This window comes from Triturus cristatus, chromosome 4_2, assembly GCF_964204655.1.
Source record: "Triturus cristatus chromosome 4_2, aTriCri1.1, whole genome shotgun sequence".
Lineage (NCBI taxonomy): Eukaryota > Metazoa > Chordata > Amphibia > Caudata > Salamandridae > Triturus > Triturus cristatus.
In genome coordinates this window covers 322,072,786-322,093,270 of record NC_140586.1, presented here as the reverse complement: position 1 = coordinate 322,093,270, position 20,485 = coordinate 322,072,786, and the positions used below count along the sequence as shown (strand labels likewise).

The window sequence follows — 20,485 nt, the reverse complement described above, 5'->3', positions numbered from 1 at the left end:
CCGCGACGACGCTCCGGTGGACTGCCTCCTGGGGAACGACCTCGAGAGTTCCCCCTGGGCTCAAGTGGAGCGGCGAGAGCATCTCCGAATGCTAGGACTACCCGAATGGGCCTGCGCCACCACCCGGTCCCTGGCCGCCCAGGCCCCCCGTTCGTCCATGGCTGCCGACACCGTCGAGCCCAAGGGGCCCGTGCCCCCACCTGCCTCCAGCGAGGAAGAAGCGGACACTAATGCCAGACCCGCGGTGCCCCCCCCCCCCCGGACGAGATCGCCTCTCGGCACACTCCCAGAGTCTGCCCATTGGCGCCACGACGGGGGCACCACCAGAGAACAGTTCTTGCGGGAACAGAAGACCTACCCCTCCCTTGAAGGAGTCCGGAGCAAGCGGCCTCGCAGGCCAACGGTGACCAGACCGGAACCCACTGGGTCTATTGGGCCGAAGGACTACTGGACAGCGAGCAGAAGATTGCAGAACTGGGGGCCAGTGGAACCTTGAAAGGCATGATCAAGGGCCTGGAAGAACCCCTACGGCGGAGATGGGATGTCCTGCTGCCGTGCCTCCTGTTTGCCTATCGGGAGGTCCCGCAGAAATCCCTGGGGTTCAGCCCTTTCGAATTGTTGTACGGGCATCCAGTCCGAGGACCCCTCAGCCTGGTCAAGGAGGGCTGGGAGACGAAGCCCCGAGATGCCCCTCCCGACGTCTACAGATACCCCCTGACCCTACGAAACCAGACACGAAGGGTCCGAGCCCTGGACGAAGCCAACCTCGAGGCCAGCCAAGAGGACATGAAAAGATGGTACGATCAAAACGCCTCTACCATCGAGTTTGAGCCGGACCAGCAAGTCTGGGTCATGTCACCGGTTGACCCCTGCGCCCTCCAGGACAAATGGACCGGGCCCTTCAAGGTGGGGGAAAAGAAGAGCCCTGTCACCTACCTGATCGACATGGAGTCTCCCCGGAACCCCCTCCGGGTTCTACACGCTAACCGGCTCAAACCCCACTTTGCCCGGACCGAACTAAGCCTACTGCTAGCGACAGACGACGGGGGCGAAGGCCACTCCGAGCCCCTACCCGACCTCCTGCGGACCAGCGACCACGACGGGACCCTCGAAGGCGTCCCCCTCGCCTCCTCCCTGACCACGGAACAGCACCACGACTGTCAGCAACTGTTGCAGCCCTTTGCGGCCCTCTTCTCCCTCACTCCGGGGGTGACTCCATGGGGTGCCCACGATGTCGACACTGGGAACAGTCCCCCCCGTGCGACACAGAGCCTACAGAGTACCAGACCGGGTGCGGGCCTGCATCCAGGCTGAGGTGGCGAAGATGTTGGCCCTCGGGGTCATCGAGCCCTCCGACAGCCCGTGGGCCAGTCCCATCGTCCTGGTGCCAAAGGCCGCCGCACCAGGCACCCCCCCCGGAGCTACGATTTTGTGTGGGCTACCGGGCCCTGAACGCTGTTACCGAGACCGATGCCCATCCTCTTCCCCGGGCCGACGAGCTCATCGACCGCTTAGGGGCGGGCCGACGAGCTCATCGACCGCTTAGGGGCAGCCCGCCACCTGAGCACTTTTGACCTCACCGCCGGGTACTGGCAGACCCAGCTCACCCCCGGTGCCCAAGAGGGATCCGCTTTCTCCACCCCTGATGGGCACTACCACTTTCGGGTGATGCCCTTCGTCATGAAGAACGCCCCGGCCACCTTCCAGAGACTAGTGAACAAGGTCCTGGCCGGGCTAGAGGCCTTCAGCGCGGCTTATTTAGATGACATTGCCGTATACAGCAGCCACTGGGCTGAACACCTGGGGCACCTCAAAGCAGTCCTGGCCGCCCTCCAAAGGGCCGGGCTCACGATCAAGGCCAGCAAATGCCAGATAGGCCAAGGATCGGTGACCTATCTGGGCCATCAAGTAGGGAGCGGTCAGGTGGCTCCCCTCCAACCGAAAGTTGATGCCATCCAGGCATGGGAACCCCCCACCACCCAGACAGCTGTCCAGGCCTTCCTGGGCCTCACCGGGTACTACCGGCGATTCATCAGAGACTATGGGAGCATTGTCGGCCCCCTCACTGAGCTCACGTCAAAAAAGCAGCCCAAGAAGGTACACTGGACCCCCCGCTGCCAGACGGCCTTCAAGACTCTCAAAACGGCGATGTGCCCTGCCCCCGTGCTACAGGCCCCTGACTACAGCAAGGAGTTCGTGGTGCAGACGGACGCCTCCGAATATGGAATTGCGGCCGTCCTGTCCCAGGTGGATTCGGAGGGACTCGACAGACCCGTGGCCTTCATCAGCCGACGGCTGCTGCCCCGGGAGCAGCGGTGGAGCACCATCGAGCGGCCGGCCTTCGCTGTAGTGTGGGCCCTCAAAAAGCTCCAGCCCTATCTCTTCGGCACCCACTTCCGGGTCCAGACCGACCACCGGCCCTTGCGGTGGTTAATGCAAATGAGGGGCGAGAACCCCAAGCTGCTGCGATGATCCATCTCGCTGCAAGGGATGGACTTCTCTGTTGAACACCGGCCCGGCAATGACCACGCCAACGCCGACGGCCTGTCCCGCTTCTTCCGCCTAGACGAGGAGAACCCCCAAGGAAATGGGGGACTCTCCCTGCCTTCGGCTGGGGAGGGGACGCCTGTTGGACCCGGCCTCATGGCGTGGTCTTAACCCTCTTGGATTGTGCTCGTCCCCCGCACCGGCCTACACGGACCGCCATTTCAGTACGCCAGGGACCCCTCCTCCCTTCGAGGTCCCCCTTGGATTGTACCCGTTTTCCTACACCCGCCTCAGCGGCCTCCTTTTCCAGGCCGCACAGGGACCCCTCATCCCTTCGGGGTCCCCCCCATGCTTGCTCCACGCACCAGCCCACACAGCCCGGCTCCCAGCCCGGCCTCTCCGCCCCCCCAGGCGCAAGGGTCCGGACATCAAAGGGCTCCAGACCTATATCTGGGGCAACCCCGCAATGGGACAGTAGTTGTATCCCGGAGTCAAGAGCCCTGCTGATGGAATCGCGGCTGACCCTACGGAGAAGAACTCTTGCTGACACTACCACGAGCCCTGCTGACTGCGTCGCAGCTCCACCTTATTGAGACAAGGAACCTCACGGAACATCGGAGCCCTGCTGACGCTGTCGCGGCCCAACCTCGCTGAAACCTCCACCAGAGCCCTGCTGACGTCGTCGCGGCTCGAGCTGAACTGAACCACCTTAAGAGCCCTGCGGACCTAGTCGCGGCTCAAGCTCCACGAACTGATCGCCCGAGCCCTGCTGACGCCGTCGCGGCTCGACCACTCTGAGACCCGGAGTCCCTCCAGCTTGAGGATCAAGAACTGGGCCTAAGGTACCCTCGTACCCAGCTGCTACTAAAGACTGTCCCGCTACCCCGTCCCTACCAAAGACTTTGAGACTCTTGCGGATCCCTCGATCCCCCCTTGTATACATCAATAACCGTAACTTCCTAAATGCTGATAAAGAATTGCTCGTCTTGGTAAACATCCTCGAGTCCTGTGTGGTGGTGTTACTGTGCTAGTACGGAATAGGAGAAGGACCTCTCCTAGGAGGCTTCTCAGCAGCGCTGGGCTACTTCGTACAGTGTGGGGGGCCCCCTGGGTGGTCTCTCCGACTCCCCCGAGGTCCGCCTTCCAACAGTTTGGAATGCAAAAGGTTGGTATGATGAGCACCACAGAAGGCAACAAACTTCTCCCCGCACCCAATAAAGATGAAATTTGCTGAAGGACATTGAGCTGCAAAGATAACATTGACTATTATGGCTAGCGGATCGATCACAGCTAACTGACGCCTCTCAATGTCCACATACGTGGCACGGACTTTGGTGTGGGACATTTCTCTGTTGCTGAGACAGGAGGTTCTCCCCAAGTGGTAACCGGATCAGTATGCAAATTCTCATTATTCAGAGCAGGGGGTACTATACTCTCATGGGGCAGTTCACAGCTATTAAAATGACCTGGGCGTGGTCTCACTGAATATGCTCAGAACCTGAGGCAGGGGCAGCAAAACGTACAGTCAAAATGGGTTTCTAGGTGACTTAGCCCATTGGTCGAAGATACCTCTGGCTACCGCAGGGTGGAGAACAGACATTTGTTCAGCTCGCCAGCTCTTGCAGTCAGAGACCATGCCAGATGGTTGGCGATCAGAAAGATGTTCTGTTGGTCCAGCTACTTCCATGGGCATAGGACCCAGGACCCCATTGCTCTGTGTCTGTTGCAATATTACATTGCAGCAGTGTTATTCCAGAGAACCTGCACTTGCCTCTCCTATGCTGGATGGCTTTCAAAGTCAGACAAACTGCTCAGGCTCTAAAAGGTTGACATGGAGCTGGTTCTCCAACAGAGACCAGAGGCATCAGATCTCCACCTCTCCCAGGTGACCTCAGCAGTAACGTGTCAGTCAGAACTGTGAAATCGTGCAAAGTGGAGGGTTGTGTTTGGCTGCTACTACAAAATATCCTGTGCAGTTTTCTTAGAGATCAGGTTGGAGTCAGACAGACAGCACTGATGCTGGGCCCACTGAAGCTATAGGTTCTACTCCATATACCTTCCCGGCGTTCAGGAGGACGATGCTTAAGGATAGGAGTCAAAGAAGCCTTCAAGCTGTCCTCACCAAGACTCGGGTTCATGAGATGAATGCCTTGGGCTCTTTGCAGTAGAAAGGCCTTGAAGACCAGTGTCCAGAACAGCCCAAATGAAGGGAGTCCTCTGCCTTGGGAGCAGGTGGGACTTCAGCACATTGATGGAAAACCCCAAGTTAGGGGGAGAATTAGGAACTCTGGGACAGGTAGTGGTCATAAAGGGGCAAGTAGCCCATTGGCTACTTCCCTACACACCTCTGACACCACTAAATCAAGTATTTAGGGGAGCCCCCGACACCTGGAAATGAGGTCCTACCAACCTGAAAGGAGGACACTGAAGAGCCACAAAAATCAAGACTGACTTGGGTCTCAATTGGCTGATGCTATGGGGTACCTCTGCCAAAGCTGCGAAAAAGGTAGAGTTAGTATGACTGGAAGGGCACATAAGCCCAGGGAGAGTGCTGTGGACAAATGGTGACAGATAATTTTTAGAAAATAAAGATAACTCCAGTTCTTCATATTACTTCACCACACAAAATCAATAGTTACTTCAGATAAATTAGACTCATTTGATATGATGCAACATAAATAACATGAGGAGCAATGACAATGAATCCTAGAGAATGGACAGAATGAATAACTATGGGATTATGCATCAGAAAGTTATTCAGACATCCACAGAATCTTCACAAATAAAAAAAAATGCAAAAGCAGTGAGTAACAAAATGATACATACTTCGAAATATTCAAAACAAATTAACCAACTTTTAAAAAAAGTAATTCTTTGAACTGGAAGCTATCAAATGGATGACAAGCTGCGAACACATTTTTAGAGACGAACATCTACTTATGAAAGTAAAAAAATTCAATGTTTTAATAGTAACGTTGTGGAAAAGATAAAAAAAAAACTAAATAGTTTAAAGGGGTATCCTCTTATGCTTTTGCTGCAACTACATAGACATCTTTCACAAAGCAGCAAAAAGATTTCCTTGCACAAATATGTAACTTGCACTTCAACCTGTTGTATACACCTAAAAAAGCCAATTAAGGTTGAACTATATTCGCAAGACAGAGAAAGACTAAGGTCCCCAGCAGCAAACGTAAACGTAACATCAGCAGTGTTAAGTCACCAGAAATTCAATAACTTAAGGCACAGCCACATAACTTGAACCAAAAATATTTTAGAATGGTACGGTCTTAATGTTCAAGGGGGTTGGTAGAACAAATACATAGAAAAGCAAAGTTGATAAAGCATTAATACGCTCTAGATGCACAAATTTATTTAGAGACCGAATTTGTTGTTTTTTATTAACATAGTTGGGATAATGTTTGAGCTGTGTAATATAATTGCAACATCTGGATTCCTAGAATGAAAAGAACCAAGAAGGAATATGCTACTCACCCGTATGCATCTGTTCTTGGCATGTAGAGCTGCAGAGTCACAAACTATGCATAGGTTGCCATCTGGTGGAGGGCCCGGATGATTACACTTTGTTGTTGTCCTGGAAGAGGTCTTTGTAGTCACGAGATAGGTGACTCCTCCTATGGACAATAGTGCGCATGAGCATCGACTCCATCTTCAGATTGTTTTTCGCCATGAAGGGAAATGATGGAGTTGTGTGTGAACAGAAAAGATGTCCATGGATGGTGTAAGTAAGTAAGAGAATACTGGAACAGCTAAAGGTAGCCAGGGAGGTGGGTGGGCGTGTGTGACTACAGCTCTACATGCCAAGAACAGATGCATACTGGTAAGTAGCATATTCCGTTCGAGGCATACGAGCTGCAGATCACACACCATGCATAGATTGCATAGCAGTTCTCTCCCTTAGCGGCGACCACCAGTATCTGTTGCAATTGTTTGAAATAGTGTTTTGAGTACAGCCTGGCCCACAGTAGCTTGTTTTGCTTGCACATCTACACAATCATGTTTTGTGAATGTGTGTGGCGTAGACCATGTAGCTGCTTTGCAAATGCCCCTATTTTATGGGTGGAATCAGCCCCAGGGGGAATGGATAAAATATGTTTTGCTTTGTGGTAGCAAATCTGTATGCATTTTACAATCCACCTTGCAATACCGGTTTTCAAAATGGGATTGCCTTTGTGTGGTGGAGAGAAAGACATGAAAAGTTGTTTTGTTTTAAGGAAGGATTTTGTCCTATCAATATAGTAAAGAAGAGCTCTTCTAAGGTCTAGCGTATGAAGAGCTCTTTCAGCCACAGTTGTAGATTGTGAGAAGAATACTGGCAACTCAACAGATTGATTGAGGTGGAAAGGTGAAATGACCTTTGGTAGAAATTTTGGATTAGTTCTTAGATCCACTCTATTTTGATGTATTTGTAAGAATGGTTCTTCAATTGTTAGTGCCTGGAGCTCACTTTCCTAATTGATGTGATAGCCACTAGAAAAGGGACTTTCCATGTCAGAAATTGAAGCTCACATTTGTGTAGGGGTTCGAACGGAGGACCCATAAGTCTAGTGAGAAAAAGGTTTAAATGCCAAACTGGTTAGGGTGGTACCCTGGGAGGAATTATTCTTTTGAGGCCTTCCATGAAGGCTTTGATGGCTGGAATCCTGAAAAGCGACAGATTTCTGTTTTGAAGGTACGCTGCTATAGCAGCTAGAAGTAACCTGATGGATTTATAAGCTAGATGACATCTGTGAAGATGTAGTAAATAGCATATAATATGCTGGATGGAAACATCTAGTGGATTGATATTGTTATTATTGCAGTAGATAACAAATCTATTCCATTTGGCTGCATAGCAGGCTCTAGTAGTGGGAGGTCTAGCTTGTTTGATTACGTCCATGCAGTCAGGTGGGAGGTTTAGGTAGCCAAATTCTAGGACCTCAGGAGCCAAATAGCTAAGTTCAGCTGCATGGGGTCCGGATGCAGGATCTCTCCATGGTTCTTTGTTAAGAGGTGTGGAGAGCGGCGTAGTTTTTGATGTGGTACCACTGATAGTTGTAGTAGTGTGGTGTACCACGGCTGTCTTGCCCAAGTTGGTGCGATTAAGATGAGCGTCAGCGAGAGCTGCTGCATCTTGTGTACCACTAATGGAATGAGTGGAAGAGGCGGAAAAGCGTATGCAAAGATGCCTGACCAATTCATCCATATCGCATTGCCTTTGGACAATGGGTGTGGGTACCTGGCAGCGAAGCATGGGCATTTTGAGTTCAGGTGTGTGGCGAACAGGTCTATGTCTGGATGTCCCCACCTTTGAAAGAAAGGCTGAAGAACTTACGGATGCAGTTCCCACTCGTGGATTTGTTGTCTGACTACTTAACAGATCCGCAACTTGATTGTGAAATCCTGGTAGATGTTCTGCTAGGAGAAAAACATCTCCATATGCTTTGCGCTAGCTGTGAGAGCTGTAAGGAGCGCGTCCCCCCTGTTTTTGTAGATAGTACATGGCTGTCATGTTGTTCGTCCAGACTAAGACAGTCTTGCCTGAAAGATGACTTTGGAAGGATTTTAGGGCTAGGAATATGGCTAGTAACTTCAGATGGTTGATGTGGAGTAGCTTTTGTTGAGTTGTCCATTTGCCTTGTACTGTATGGTCTGTTAAATGGGCTCCCCACCCGGTGAGCGATGCGTCTGTTGTTCGCACTACTTGTGGAAGCGGGTCCAGGAACGGTCGACCTTTGGAAAGGTTTTTGGTGTTCCACCACTGCAGAGAGTGATGTGTCCGACCGTCCACCACCACCAGATCTGTTAGCTGACCCTGGGCCTGGTTCCATTGGCGTGCTAAGCATTCCTGTAAGGGGCGCATCTGAAGTCTTGCCTGTGGTACTACGAAAATGCAAGAGGCCATCATTACTATGAGTTGCATGAACACTCGAGCTGGCAATGAGTGTTGTGGTTGGAATCTTTGTACAAGAGCTTGCATGCTGTTTATCCTGATTGGGTTGGGGGTTGCAAGTGCTTTGGAGGTGTCTATTGTGGCACCTAGATACTGTTGACAACGGGACGCCAGGAGATGTGACTGTTTATGGTAAACCAGAGTTTGTGTAAGAGCTGAATAGTTTGGTAAGTGTGCTGTATGCACTGGTGGCATGACTTGGTTTTTATTAGCCAGACGTCCAGATAGGGTTAAACATGAATTTTCTGCCTCCTTAAGTGCGCCGCTACTACTGCGAGGTATTTTGTAAAAACTCGGGGGGCTGTGTGGACTCCGAATGGGAGGACTTTGAACTGGTAATTCTGACCGTCTACCACAAACCGAAAATACTTCCTGCGAGCTTGGTGAATGGGAATGTGGAAGTAGGCGTCCTTGAGATCTAAAGTGGTAAGGAAATCTCCTTGTGTTAACAAAGGAATTACTTGTTGCAGAGTGACCATATGGAAATGGTCTGAGTGAATGTAAAGGTTTAGTGGTCTGAGGTCTAGTATGGGCCGGAGGGAACCGTCCTTCTTTGGTATGAGGAAATAGTGAGTAAACCCCTGCATTTTGGTGATGCATTGGAACTGGTTCTATTGCATGCTTTTGTAGGAGAGCATTGACTTCCTGTTTCAGAAGTGTTAGATGTTCTTGTGACATGGGATGCTGTCTGGGTGGTATGTGTGGAGGAGTTGAAGTGCGCTCCAGACAATAACCTGAATGAATTATTTGTTTTACCCACCTGTCTGTTGTGATGGAGTTCCAGACAGGTAGGAACCTTGACAATCTCCCCCCGACTGGAGTGGAATGGTCTGGGGGGAGGGGAGGGAAGTCACTGTTTGGAAGTGGAGGCAGTACGAGTGTTGGCGTCTCTACCTCTACCTTTGGTATTATTGCCTCAATAGCCTCCTCTGTATTATCCTCTGCTGGGTGAGGACTGGGTGGGAGTTTTGAAAGAATATGAGGCGTTGTCAGTGTGGAAATTCTTGGCCGCGCCTCTGTAAGAGGAGCGACGAAAAGACCCTTTCGCAGTTTGGGTTTGCAAGGCCCCCATTGACTTGGCAGTATCAGTGTCTTTCTTCATCTTTTCTAAAGATGTATCGACACTGGGGCCAAACAAATGCTGTTGATCAAAAGGCTGATTTAAATTAGTGTTTTATACCTCTGGTTTAAATCCGGAGATACGCAGCCATGCATGTCTACGTAAGAGCAGACTAGTATTTATTGCCCTAGAGGCTGAGTCTGCAACATCTACAGCACAACGAATGGAGGTGTTTGTGATAATTTTACCTTCTTGAATTAGGTCATTAGCCCTGGTTTTATACTTATCAGGGAGAAGTTCTCCAGCTCATCATAATGAGCCCTATCATACCTTGACAGTAATGCCTGTGTATTGGCAATCCTCCAAACATTAGCCGCTTGGGATGCCATCCACTTACCTGAGGCATCCAATAATTTAGACTCTTTTTCAGGGGGTGGGGCATCCGCGGAGGTTTGTGAGTTGGCTCTTTCGTGCGTTAGAAACAACCAATGAGTCTACCGGGAGCTGGCCTTTAATATAAGCTGGGTCAGAAGGGGCAGGCTTATATTTTTTCTCAATCCTAGGATTGATAACTCTGGCTCTTACAGGGTCTTTAAAGACCTCTAGGGCGTGTTTGATGACCCCCTTGAGCCTAGGTAGTGTTATTGTGGACCTTTGCGAAGATGTGATTGCGTCCATAAGGAAGTCATCATCTACGGGGTCAGTGTGCATATCTACCCCATGAAACTGAGCAGCCCTGTGTAATAGCTACGAAAATCCTATGGTGTCGTCTGGAGGGAATGGTCTGGAGGGAATGGTCTAGAGGGATAAAATGTCCTCCTGAGGCATATCAGGAGCACCTGGTGCTTCATAGTCTTCCCAGGGGTCATGTGATGGTGAAGTAGGGCCCCTGGGGTCTTCGAATGGTTCATTATCTCCGTCCCCAAAATCGTCATCTAAAGGTGGAGTGTTTTGGGGAATTTATAGGAGAAATATCAGGGTCAGGCACAAATGGAGGTGGTGAGATGTCCCTTATTGGAGAAGTTTGGGCACTTTTCTTCTGAGGAACTGGAAATGAAGCTGGAGCGGCCAGTTTCCTCTTCTTAGGCTGCAGTATTTGACCTGTTTTGGGGTTTTGTAGAAGTCTTTTGCAATGGGTCCGGCTTGAAAAGTTCTTCACCAGCAGTGTCCTTTATGGGAACAGACTTTTTCGGGTCCGAGCGTTTGTCTGGTGTAGCTTTTGGAGGTCTTTTTAGCTCCTTTTGCTTTTGATCGGAACCTTTCTTTGGTTGGGGACCGGAATCTTTTTTCGTTTCGGAAGGTTTAGGTTCCGAATATTTCTTCGGTAAGGGTTGTATAGGTCTCGGATGTTTTTCCGGCCCCGGTTGATTCTGATCCGGATGTTTCCTTGGTTCTGGTTGCTTCGGGTCCGAAATGTTCCTCGGTTCCCGCTGCTTTGGTTCCGAGTGTTTTTTCGGTAGGGACTTGTGTTCCGATGATTTTTTCGGTTCCGGGTGGCTAGGTTCCGATACCTTCTTCGGTGGGAGTTGTTAAAGACCGGAACGTGGTCAGAATGGTGGGAAGGTTGGCTCTATCCAGAGTCATCTGAAGGCTTCAGTTTCGTCTTCTTTGCCGGGCCAGAAGGCGGGGCGACAGAAGTGTGAGAATGGCGTCCACCTAGGCCCGAGAGTGAAGGCGTTACCATATCACTGTCAGACACAGAAGGGTGAGAGGGGTCAGTAGGGTTGACGTCTGTACTTATGACCCGTTGACTTGCCGGAATGCTGTCGCCACCGTCCGCTTTGTCATCTGCCTGCAGATCATCTTCGGAATCGGGGTCTTCGGCTTGAGAGTATGACGAGCTGCCCCTCGATGTCTTCGGACTTCTGTTGATCTGGAGTCTCTGGGACAATGTTGTCGACTGGAGGTGCTGAAGCTTGAGCCATGGCCCTTCGAGCCTGTCGATCTCTGATGGTTTTCTTCGACTTGAAGGAGATGCAGGCCTGGCAGTGTCAACTTTCGTGTTGTGGCGACAAACAGAGGTTGCAGACTTGGTGCAGATCAGTGTGGGGGAATTTGTGTCCACACTGAGGGCATTTCTTGAAAGGTGTCCTTTCCATCGGCCAAGGGCCTGATGGCGCAGGTGGGCCCGACGGCCCGCGTGGACAACCGGAATTGAAATGTAGGTTTTAAACTAAGCGCGTCTTAGAGGGATCGCTATCGAAACACAATATCGACGATAGGGTTAAGGATTGCGCATCAAAAGGTCGATCGGTAACAAACTCGACCGAGAGCACGACTAACACATCCGAGTCCGATGGCGGAAAAAAACAATCTGAAGATGGAGTTGATGCCCATGCGCACTATAGTCCATAGGAGGAGCAACCTATCTTGTGACTACAAAGACTTCTTCCAGGACAACAACAGTGTTATCATCCGGGCCCACCACCAGATGGCGACCTATGCATAGTGTGTGATCTGCAGCTCATATGCCTCGAACAGAAAACTTTGTCAGGAACTAAGATGTAAGCATTGCGAGGAAAGCACTGCGAGGAAAGCACAGTAACGGAGAGAGGAAGTTAATAGCATGAGCCATTTAAAGAACTTCATCGTGCAATCACAACGAAAAAGATATGGACTTGGTTATACAGCGTTAGGAACATGTCCGACCTGTCTTACACAATGTAGTATGCATTTTAAAAATCAAGGGTTATTGTTGTTTGGTTTGAAGATTTTTGAAAATGATGAATTCTAGGGTACATAATGAAAAACAATCAAATGACCAGTAAAGCACCATACAAAATTAACATACAACTAATCAGTCCAAGAACAAACACTGGATGTCAGGACAAGCCAACAGAGGGACTACCCCCATTCTTAAATGCTGCAAGTCATCATTCCCAGCTCACCTCTGGGACAGAATTAGATTCCTGACTGAAAACCTGCTGCTCCGTTTCAGCATTCGGGCCCTCTTCTACCATAGGGGATGTTTCCTCCTACCAAACAAAGAAGAAACAAAATAAATTAATACACACATTCACAGAACTTTGACATTTTACCTTTCTTTAACATCCATTCACATTGCATGCTTTACATAGAGTATAGAGAGCTTTTTGAGCAATTTATATTTGGTAATGCCTTGTCGGATAGAGACTATTTAGTAGCAGATTCCTTACCTTAGAATATTCCCCAGGCATCAGACTGGATCCAAAAAGTCTAGAGCTCACTTGTAGGCAGGGTCGTTCGGCTCCGTGTTGACGTTGTCGGCACTGCCAAAAGTGACATGCATGGTGCCTATATAGGCACCAACCTAGCGCACAGACATCAGTTTCTTTTTGTGACATATCCACGATAGAAGCACGGAGCCAGGACAAAATGCTGATGGACCAGTGTGCAGACGCTGGGGACCTACAAGGGTTACACAATGTAGAGAAATCCGTTCGCAAAAAGGGAGGGGGGGGGGGTGGGGGTAGGGGAGGAGGATTGGCAAGGAATCTGCGGCTAGAGGAATCTGCGGCTAGATGGTCTCTACCAAATATGATAGAGACTTCTAACCGCAATTTACTTGCTTTCGATTAGATACCCAAGGAATACCTCCTCTGAGGTGGGTCTACGATCAGATCTGGAAGTCTAGGAGAACAGAACAGGCTAAATGCCAGTCACAACAGACCTAACTGTCCTGCAATGGTGCTTGACAATCATGTGTGAAGACCTCCACGTCGTAGCCTGACCGATGTCCAGGACAGGTACTATGCGAGCTTTGCCTCCGGTGTAATGGGCATGCTAGCCCTCAGGGGATTGCTTTTTGAGGTGGTCCTTGTGAGAAAGTGCCATTTTCTTGCATGGTGTGCCCCCACTTTTTGCTAAATTGCTGAATGTACTTTTACTGAGTGTACCTTGGACTCCTGCCAACCAGGTGCCCAGGGCCTATGTTCCTTCCTTAAACCACACAAACTCCAAATTGGCAAACCCTGGCCACATGTCAGCCCCTAGTAAATGGTACCCTAGGTACCCAGGGCCTTGTGACCAGGGAAGGCCTCTGAGGGCTGCAGCACTCATTGTGCCACCCTTCGAGGCCCTGTACCCTTACACACACACACACACTGCCTTTGCAGGCTGAGTGTCTGGGTGCAGGACAAAATGAAGAGTCGACATGACACACATCTCTGTGTGCCATGCCCATCACCTACACTGCCAAGGCATATATCAGTCACCCCTCTAGCTGGGTGCCTTATGCCCATGGTGTGGGCACAGGAGCAGGAGCCCTGTGCCCCTACAGTACCCAGGTCCATTCCTCGGCACTGTAAGTGCAGTGCTGCCCTTTAAGAGTACATGGTGCTGAGAGCTCGTCAAACACGAGCTCCACAGCACCATAATGGCAACACTAAAGACTGGGAAGTTTGGTATCAAACTTCTCAGCACATTAAACCCACCCTGATGCCAGTGTGGGATTTAATGTACCAAGCACCCCAGAGGTGATCTTAGAGATGCCCCCTTACAACTAACCTACAATCCACGTCTGCTCTGAGGCTGCCCAGGCTGCCACACAGCAGACACGTTGCTGGACCCCTGGGTGGGAGAGCCCCTGCTCTCCCGGGCCTGCAACAATGCACATCCTGGGTGAGGTGATAGATCTCCTCCCCCAGGTTGAGCAAAGGGAAGCTTCAAAGGCATGCCGCCTCTTGGAGTTTCCCCAGGCCACTGCAACCCCCCACTCTGGCGGGAAGCTTGGCCGGAAACCCCATACAAGGACAGGGGATGTGCCAGCCTGCCCACCCCACCCCTCAGGTGGGGGAGGCGAGGTGAAGCACATCTCCGGGCTCTCGCCATCTTGAAGATGGGAGGCCCTACCCTATCAGGATTAGGCTACTGCCCCCCTCCCACAGGAGAGAGGCAGGATAGGGGGTGTACCCACCCCAGGACAAGGACCCATTGGTCCCTGGCCTTCACCTACCTGTAACGCCCCTAAATCTAGTATTTAGGGGCAGCCTGAACCTTCCTTCCCCAGATTCCAGATTCAAAAGACTACAAGAAGAGCAAGAAGAACAAAGACCTGCCCTGCAGCTGCTAAAAAGGGAAGAAGACACCAACTGCTTTGGCCCCAGCCCTACTGGCCTGTCGACTCCCGAACCTGCACCAGCGCGGCATCTCTCGTGGCCAGCAACCTCACCAACCCCGGAGAACCTGGCTACCTTTTGGCTCTAAGCCCCTGGGACTCCCATGAGTAGAGGCTCTACTCAGAAACCTATTTCTAACCCCTGGCAGCAGCCCGGAACCGCGAACCCAGCACACTCTGCACCAGCCAAGCCTGGCCAGTGCCGGAGTGGACAAAGACCCTGAGGACGACCCCACGGCGACTGTAACCCCGAGTCCGGCACCCAAGGACCCCCCCTCGACATTCCGGAAGAAGCCTGCAGCCTCGGAACAAGGTGCCCCCCCCAACCGCGATCATCAGAGGGTAAGATTTCCCGACACCAAAAGGCACCCATGCACGCGGCGCCCTGCGGCCCCCTGTGCCCAATCCCGGGGTACCCACCTAACCTACAACTACCCAACTTACCTCTCGAAGTGGTGGTGGCATCTGAAGCATCCTCGTCCCCGAGCTTGCAGCCTTTTTTCTAACCGGAACATTCCCATTGATTTCCATTGAGCGCCAGACTGCTCAAAAGCACCCTGCACCCAGCCGCCCGAGTGGCCCTGGCAGTGCAATCTCTACACTAGCCTACTTCCCCACTTGCCCTGAGTGAGTGACCAGGAGCCCAGCTCCCAAAGCCGCGTGGCCTGCTAGTCAGCAGCCACCAAACCAGGCCCCCCTATTCCTCATAGGCTAACATTGGGCCTAACTCTCTCTGCACCCGGCCGTCCTGAAACCGCTGAGGGTGAACTGACTGTACCTACCTGACACTGGGAGACCCCCGAGTCTACGCCCAGAACTTCAACTCTGCCAGTTGAGAACTTACCCTTAAACCGCTAACTTCATTTTCCTCATAGGGTAACATTGACTGGCTTTTTCTTGAAAATTCTTCTAAGTGTGAACTTTTCAAAACTCAAAATATTCACTAAAAATCAGCCGAGTACCAAAAACGAATTTACTCACCTGCTCTTAGGTGAGCTCCTAGTGCTGGATCTTGGTGCCCAGCACGGACTCTGAAAAGTACCCACAACTATACTTACCTTTAACTCATTTTTCTTCCATAGGAAACCATTGACTGCTTTTCTATGAAATTTCTTCCAAGTGTTGATTTCTGCAATTTCTAAATATTCCTCAAAAATCGTATAACATCTGAAAACGTAATTACTTACCTGTTTTGGATAAATGTCCCAGTACTGAGTCTAGCCACCCAGTACTGGATTACAAAAGTAACGATAACCTACTGTACCTGTAACCTATATTTCCTTCCATAGGAAACATTGATTGTTTGCTCTGAAATATTTTCTAAGTGCTCACTTTTGAAATAGCTAAATATTAGTTAAAAATCACTACAGTACCAAAGTCGACTTTCAACAGCTGATTCTGAGAACTGACCCAGGACTGGATCTAGGATCCAAGCCTGGAATTACAAAAGTAATCTAAAAAGTAATCTGTTGCATGTAAATTGAATTTAGCATTGAGCTCAATGTATTGTGTTTAGAAATAGAGTTGCCTACTGCAACTATTTGTAACCGTTTACTAAAAAGTCTATTGCCTATACAAAAGTATTTTTATGAAACATCTCCTGTCGAGAAAGTATATTTTAATTCCAAGTGTTGGTTCTAAAATAAAACAAGCATATATTTTTTTATATACAAACCATTGGCCTAGAGTTCAGTTATTGAGTGTGTGGAACTATTTGCTGACTGAGTGTGTACAACAAATGCTTTACACTGTCCTCTGATACTGCCTTACTGCTCGACCAGGCTACCACTTTAGAGAGTAAGGTTATATCTAACTTTAACCTCTGTTAAACCCTTGGGGTCTGTGGACTCTGTACACCCTGTACCTATTAAGGAACAGTATATACAGAGCCATTTTCTCACAGTCCTCTTCTGCACAGTCTCTCTCTTCTCGGCTCCAACAAACAAGATAAAGTTGATCATCCACCCAGAACTCTTTGGTACGATCAATGTAGAATGATAACTCTTTATGAGCCTTTCTTTTTTTGGAAGAGTGAGGTGGAGCAAAGAAGGTCTGCCGAGTGATCGCCTGGCCTACATGAAAGGGTGTCCCTACTTTTAGTAGAAAAGAGGCTTCTGCTCTCAGAACCAGTTGGTCTGGGTAAAAAAAAGTTGTGTAAGGAGGGTGAAAAGAAAGTGCTTGCAGTTCGCTAATCCTCCCGCCCGATGTAATGGCCACTAGAAAGGCAGTTTTCATGGTCCGAAGACGTAGAGGTGAGTTGTGCATAGGCTTGAATGGCAAGCACACAAGAACTTTAAAACGAAATTCAAGTTCCATTGGGTCGAGATGAAGGGTTGTGGAGGGAACATGTGTTGTAGTCCTATTAGAAAAATGGTCACAATAGAGGACTAACAGGGAGGGCTAGTCCAGCAACTGCAAGAACGCAAATATGGCTGAAAGATACCCTTTAATTGTGCCCAAAGCAAATCCTTGTTCAGCTTAGTAAAGAACAAATGCCTCAGACAAAGGAGCAGAAAGGTAATCAACATTTTAGGTAGCACACCAATCCACACAGTCCAAACGGCAGACATATACAGTCTTGGTCGACTGTCATCTGGCTGCCAGAATGACATCAGACTTCTGCAGAGTGGTAAAAAACAATTGCTCCCACCCAATCTCCATGCACAAAGGTGAAGAGTGGACCCTGCCTTCTTTCTACAACAGTAGTTCCTCCCATGGGGACTGCCTGACCAGAGGCACAAGTTACTACTTGTGTAACAATATATCTGTAAGAGACATTAGTTAGTGATAGATTCCTTACATGAAAATATTCCCCAGGCGTCAGTCTGGATCCGGAAAGATTTCTGCTTATCAGTACCCCTGCGCGCCAGTAGGTGGCGCCGTGCGGCTCCATGCCCGTCACTGGCGTCGTGCACGCCGGGAAGACTTCACGGAGGTTACCTAGGCGCCAACCATGCGCACGGACGTCAGTTCTGTACACAACTTTCCGCGCCGAAACGCAGAGTCATGCGAGAAACTGACCTTTGGTGCACAAAACTAGGGCCCTAAAAGGGGATGACCGTAACCCTAGAATTCAGTTCGCAGAACGGGGTGGATGGGTGGGGCGGTAAGGAATCTATCACTAACTAATGTCTCTTACAGATATATCGTTACACAAGTAGTAACTTGTGCATCTGAAAGAACCAGTTACTTACCTTCGGTAACGATGTATCTGTAAGAAACATTGGTTAGTTAGATTCCTCACCTTAGAATATCCCCAGGCGTCAGACTGGATCCGGAAGATTTTTCGTCAGCAATACCCCTTGCGCGTCGCTAGGCGTCGTCTGCGGCTCCGCGTCCGTCGGCGTCGGAATGACGTAGTCGGCGCGCTGATGTCAGTTCTTGTACATAGCTTTCCGCGCCAGGAACGCAGAGCTATGCAAAGACCGACACTGGTGCCAAAAATAAAATCTAGGGGCCTGAAAAGGATAACCTTAACCCTAGAAGTCAGTTCGCAGAATGGGGAGGATGGGTGGGTCGGTGAGGAATCTAACTAACTAATGTTTCTTACAGATACATCGTTACCGAAGGTAAGTAACTTGTTCATCTGAAAGAAACAAGTTAGTTAGATTCCTCACCTTAGAATAGATACCCAAGCAATACCATCCCCGGTGGTGGGTCTGCGAACCAAGATCACACCAGAAAGTCCTGGAGGACAGAACGGCCAAAGAAGCCATCCCTCCGGACTTGGCTGTCAAGGCAATAATGCCTGGCAAACGTGTGTAGCGAAGCCCACGTCGCCGCCTGACAGATGTCCTGCAAAGGGACACCCCGTCCCAAAGCAGTAGTAGCCGCTGTGGCCCGAGTAGAATGGGCAGGCAGCCCAACAGGAGGGTCCTTTTTTGCCAAGGAATAACACATTTTGATGCACAAAACGACCCACCGAGAGATGGTCCGTTTGTGCACAGCTTTCCCCTTCTTAGCACCCACGTATCCAACGAAAAGTTGGTCGTCCACCCGGAACTGCTATGTGCGGTCCAGATAAAAGGAGAGCGCACGTTTTGGGTCCAGACGGTGGAGCCTCTCTTCCTCTTTGGAAGGATGCGGAAAGAAGGTGGGCAAGGTAACAGACTGCCCAAGATGAAATGGAGTCACCACTTTCGGAAGAAAGGAGGGACGAGGCCGAAGGACAACCATGTCCGGATGAACAGAGAGAAAAGGAGGCTTTGAGGATAAAGCCTGGAGCTCACTCACCCGTCTAGCCGAGGTGAAGGCTACCAGAAAAGCAGTCTTAAGCGTCAGCAGACGAAGAGGACAATTATGAAGAGGCTCAAAGGGAGCGCACATTAGAAATGTGAGAACAAGATTCAAGTCCCACTGAGGCATTACAAAAGGGACAGGGGGGAACGTGTGAGTAATGCCTTTTAGAAAGCGTGTAACTACAGGGGACTTGAAAAGAGAAGGCTGATCAGGAAGCCGCAAGTAGGCAGAGATGGCAGCAAGATAACCTTTCAAGGTGCCCAGGGCAGAGCCCTGCCGGGCCAAAAAAAGAAGAAAGAGGAGAACCTCAGAAAGAGGGGCGGAAAGGGGATCCACAGCCTTTGCTGTGCACCATGCCACAAATTTGTTCCAACGGCAGGCGTATACCGTCTTTGTGGAGGGACGCCTGGCTGCCAGAATGATATCACAGACTTCAGGAGGCAAGTCAAATGGCATCAACTGCCGCCGCTCAATCTCCACGCATGGAGGTGGAGGCTGGACAGGTTCGGGTGGAGGACCGTCCCCTGCTGCTGCGACAGAAGATCCTCCCGAGCAGCTCGGGATACCAGTACCTTCGTGCCCAATCCGGAGCCACCAAGATGACTTGGGCCCGGTCGTGCCTGATCTTCTTGGGCAGAAGTGGTATAGGCGGAAAGGCGTACAACAGACCGCAACTCCACTCGTGACGAAAATCGTCGCCGAGCAAGTGCCGCCTTGGAAATTCCAACGCGCAGAACTGCTGACATTGCGCGTTCTCTTCAGTGGCGAATAGATCTAACCAAGGCTCTTCCCACTGCTGAAAGAGACCTTGCGCCACTTCGGAGTTCAGACGCCATTCGTGATCCATCATGCACCGGCGGCTGAGTTCGTCTGTTCTGGCGTTCCGAGAGCCCACCAGATGTTGAACCACTAGGGTGACGCCCTGGTGTTCCAGCCATGTCCAGAGGCGCCGAGCCTCCTGACAAAGGGTCCACGACCCCACCCCGTTTGTTGCAATACCACATGGCGGTGGTGTTGTCCGTGAACACCTGCACGACACTTCCCCTGACAGAGGGAAGGAAGGCTTTCAGTGCAAGTCGGATCGCTCTTAACTCCAGCAGGTTGATGTGGAGACGAGACTCCGCCGGAGACCAGAGGCCTCTGATCTCCGCCTCTCCCATATGGCCACCCCATCCCAGGAGGGACGCATCCGTCACTACGACATGCTCCGGTTGGGGAAGGGAGAGGCTCTTGCCCTTGACCCAATCGCGGTCCGTGAGCCACCACTGCAACTGCTGTGCAGTGCCCTCCGAGATCAAGACATGGTCGGACAGGTTGCCGTGATGCTGGGCCCACTGAAACTTCAGGTCTCACTGCAGAGCCCGCATGCGCCGCGTGGCGTGATGCACTAGTAGGATGCAGGAGGCCATCAGCCCCAGAAGCCGCAACACTAGCCTGACCGAAACCCAGGATAGAGGCCGAAAGATGGGAATCAGGGCCTGAATATCCCGGACCCGCTGTTCCAGTGGATAGACCAGGAACTGCGCCGAATCGAGAACCGCTCCGATGAAGAGGAGCTTCTGAGAGGGACTCAGGTGTGACTTCGGCACGTTGATGGAAAATCCCAGCAAATGCAGGAGATCCGCCGTAGTCTGGAGGTGGGAGACGACTGCCT

At 50.6% G+C, this 20,485-nt stretch overlaps 1 protein-coding gene across 8 annotated transcripts in view; it reads right to left on the bottom strand.

The window, feature by feature from the left end:
• TPR (translocated promoter region, nuclear basket protein) overlaps positions 1-20,485 on the bottom strand; it is a 645,150-nt gene that overhangs the window by 267,726 nt on the left and 356,939 nt on the right. For all 8 annotated transcript variants that reach the window (XM_085601673.1, XM_085601674.1, XM_085601677.1 and 5 more), the window contains exon 39: positions 12,386-12,472. In XM_085601673.1, coding sequence (XP_085457799.1) covers positions 12,386-12,472 — 87 coding nt within the window. The remainder of the gene's footprint in view (positions 1-12,385; positions 12,473-20,485) is intronic.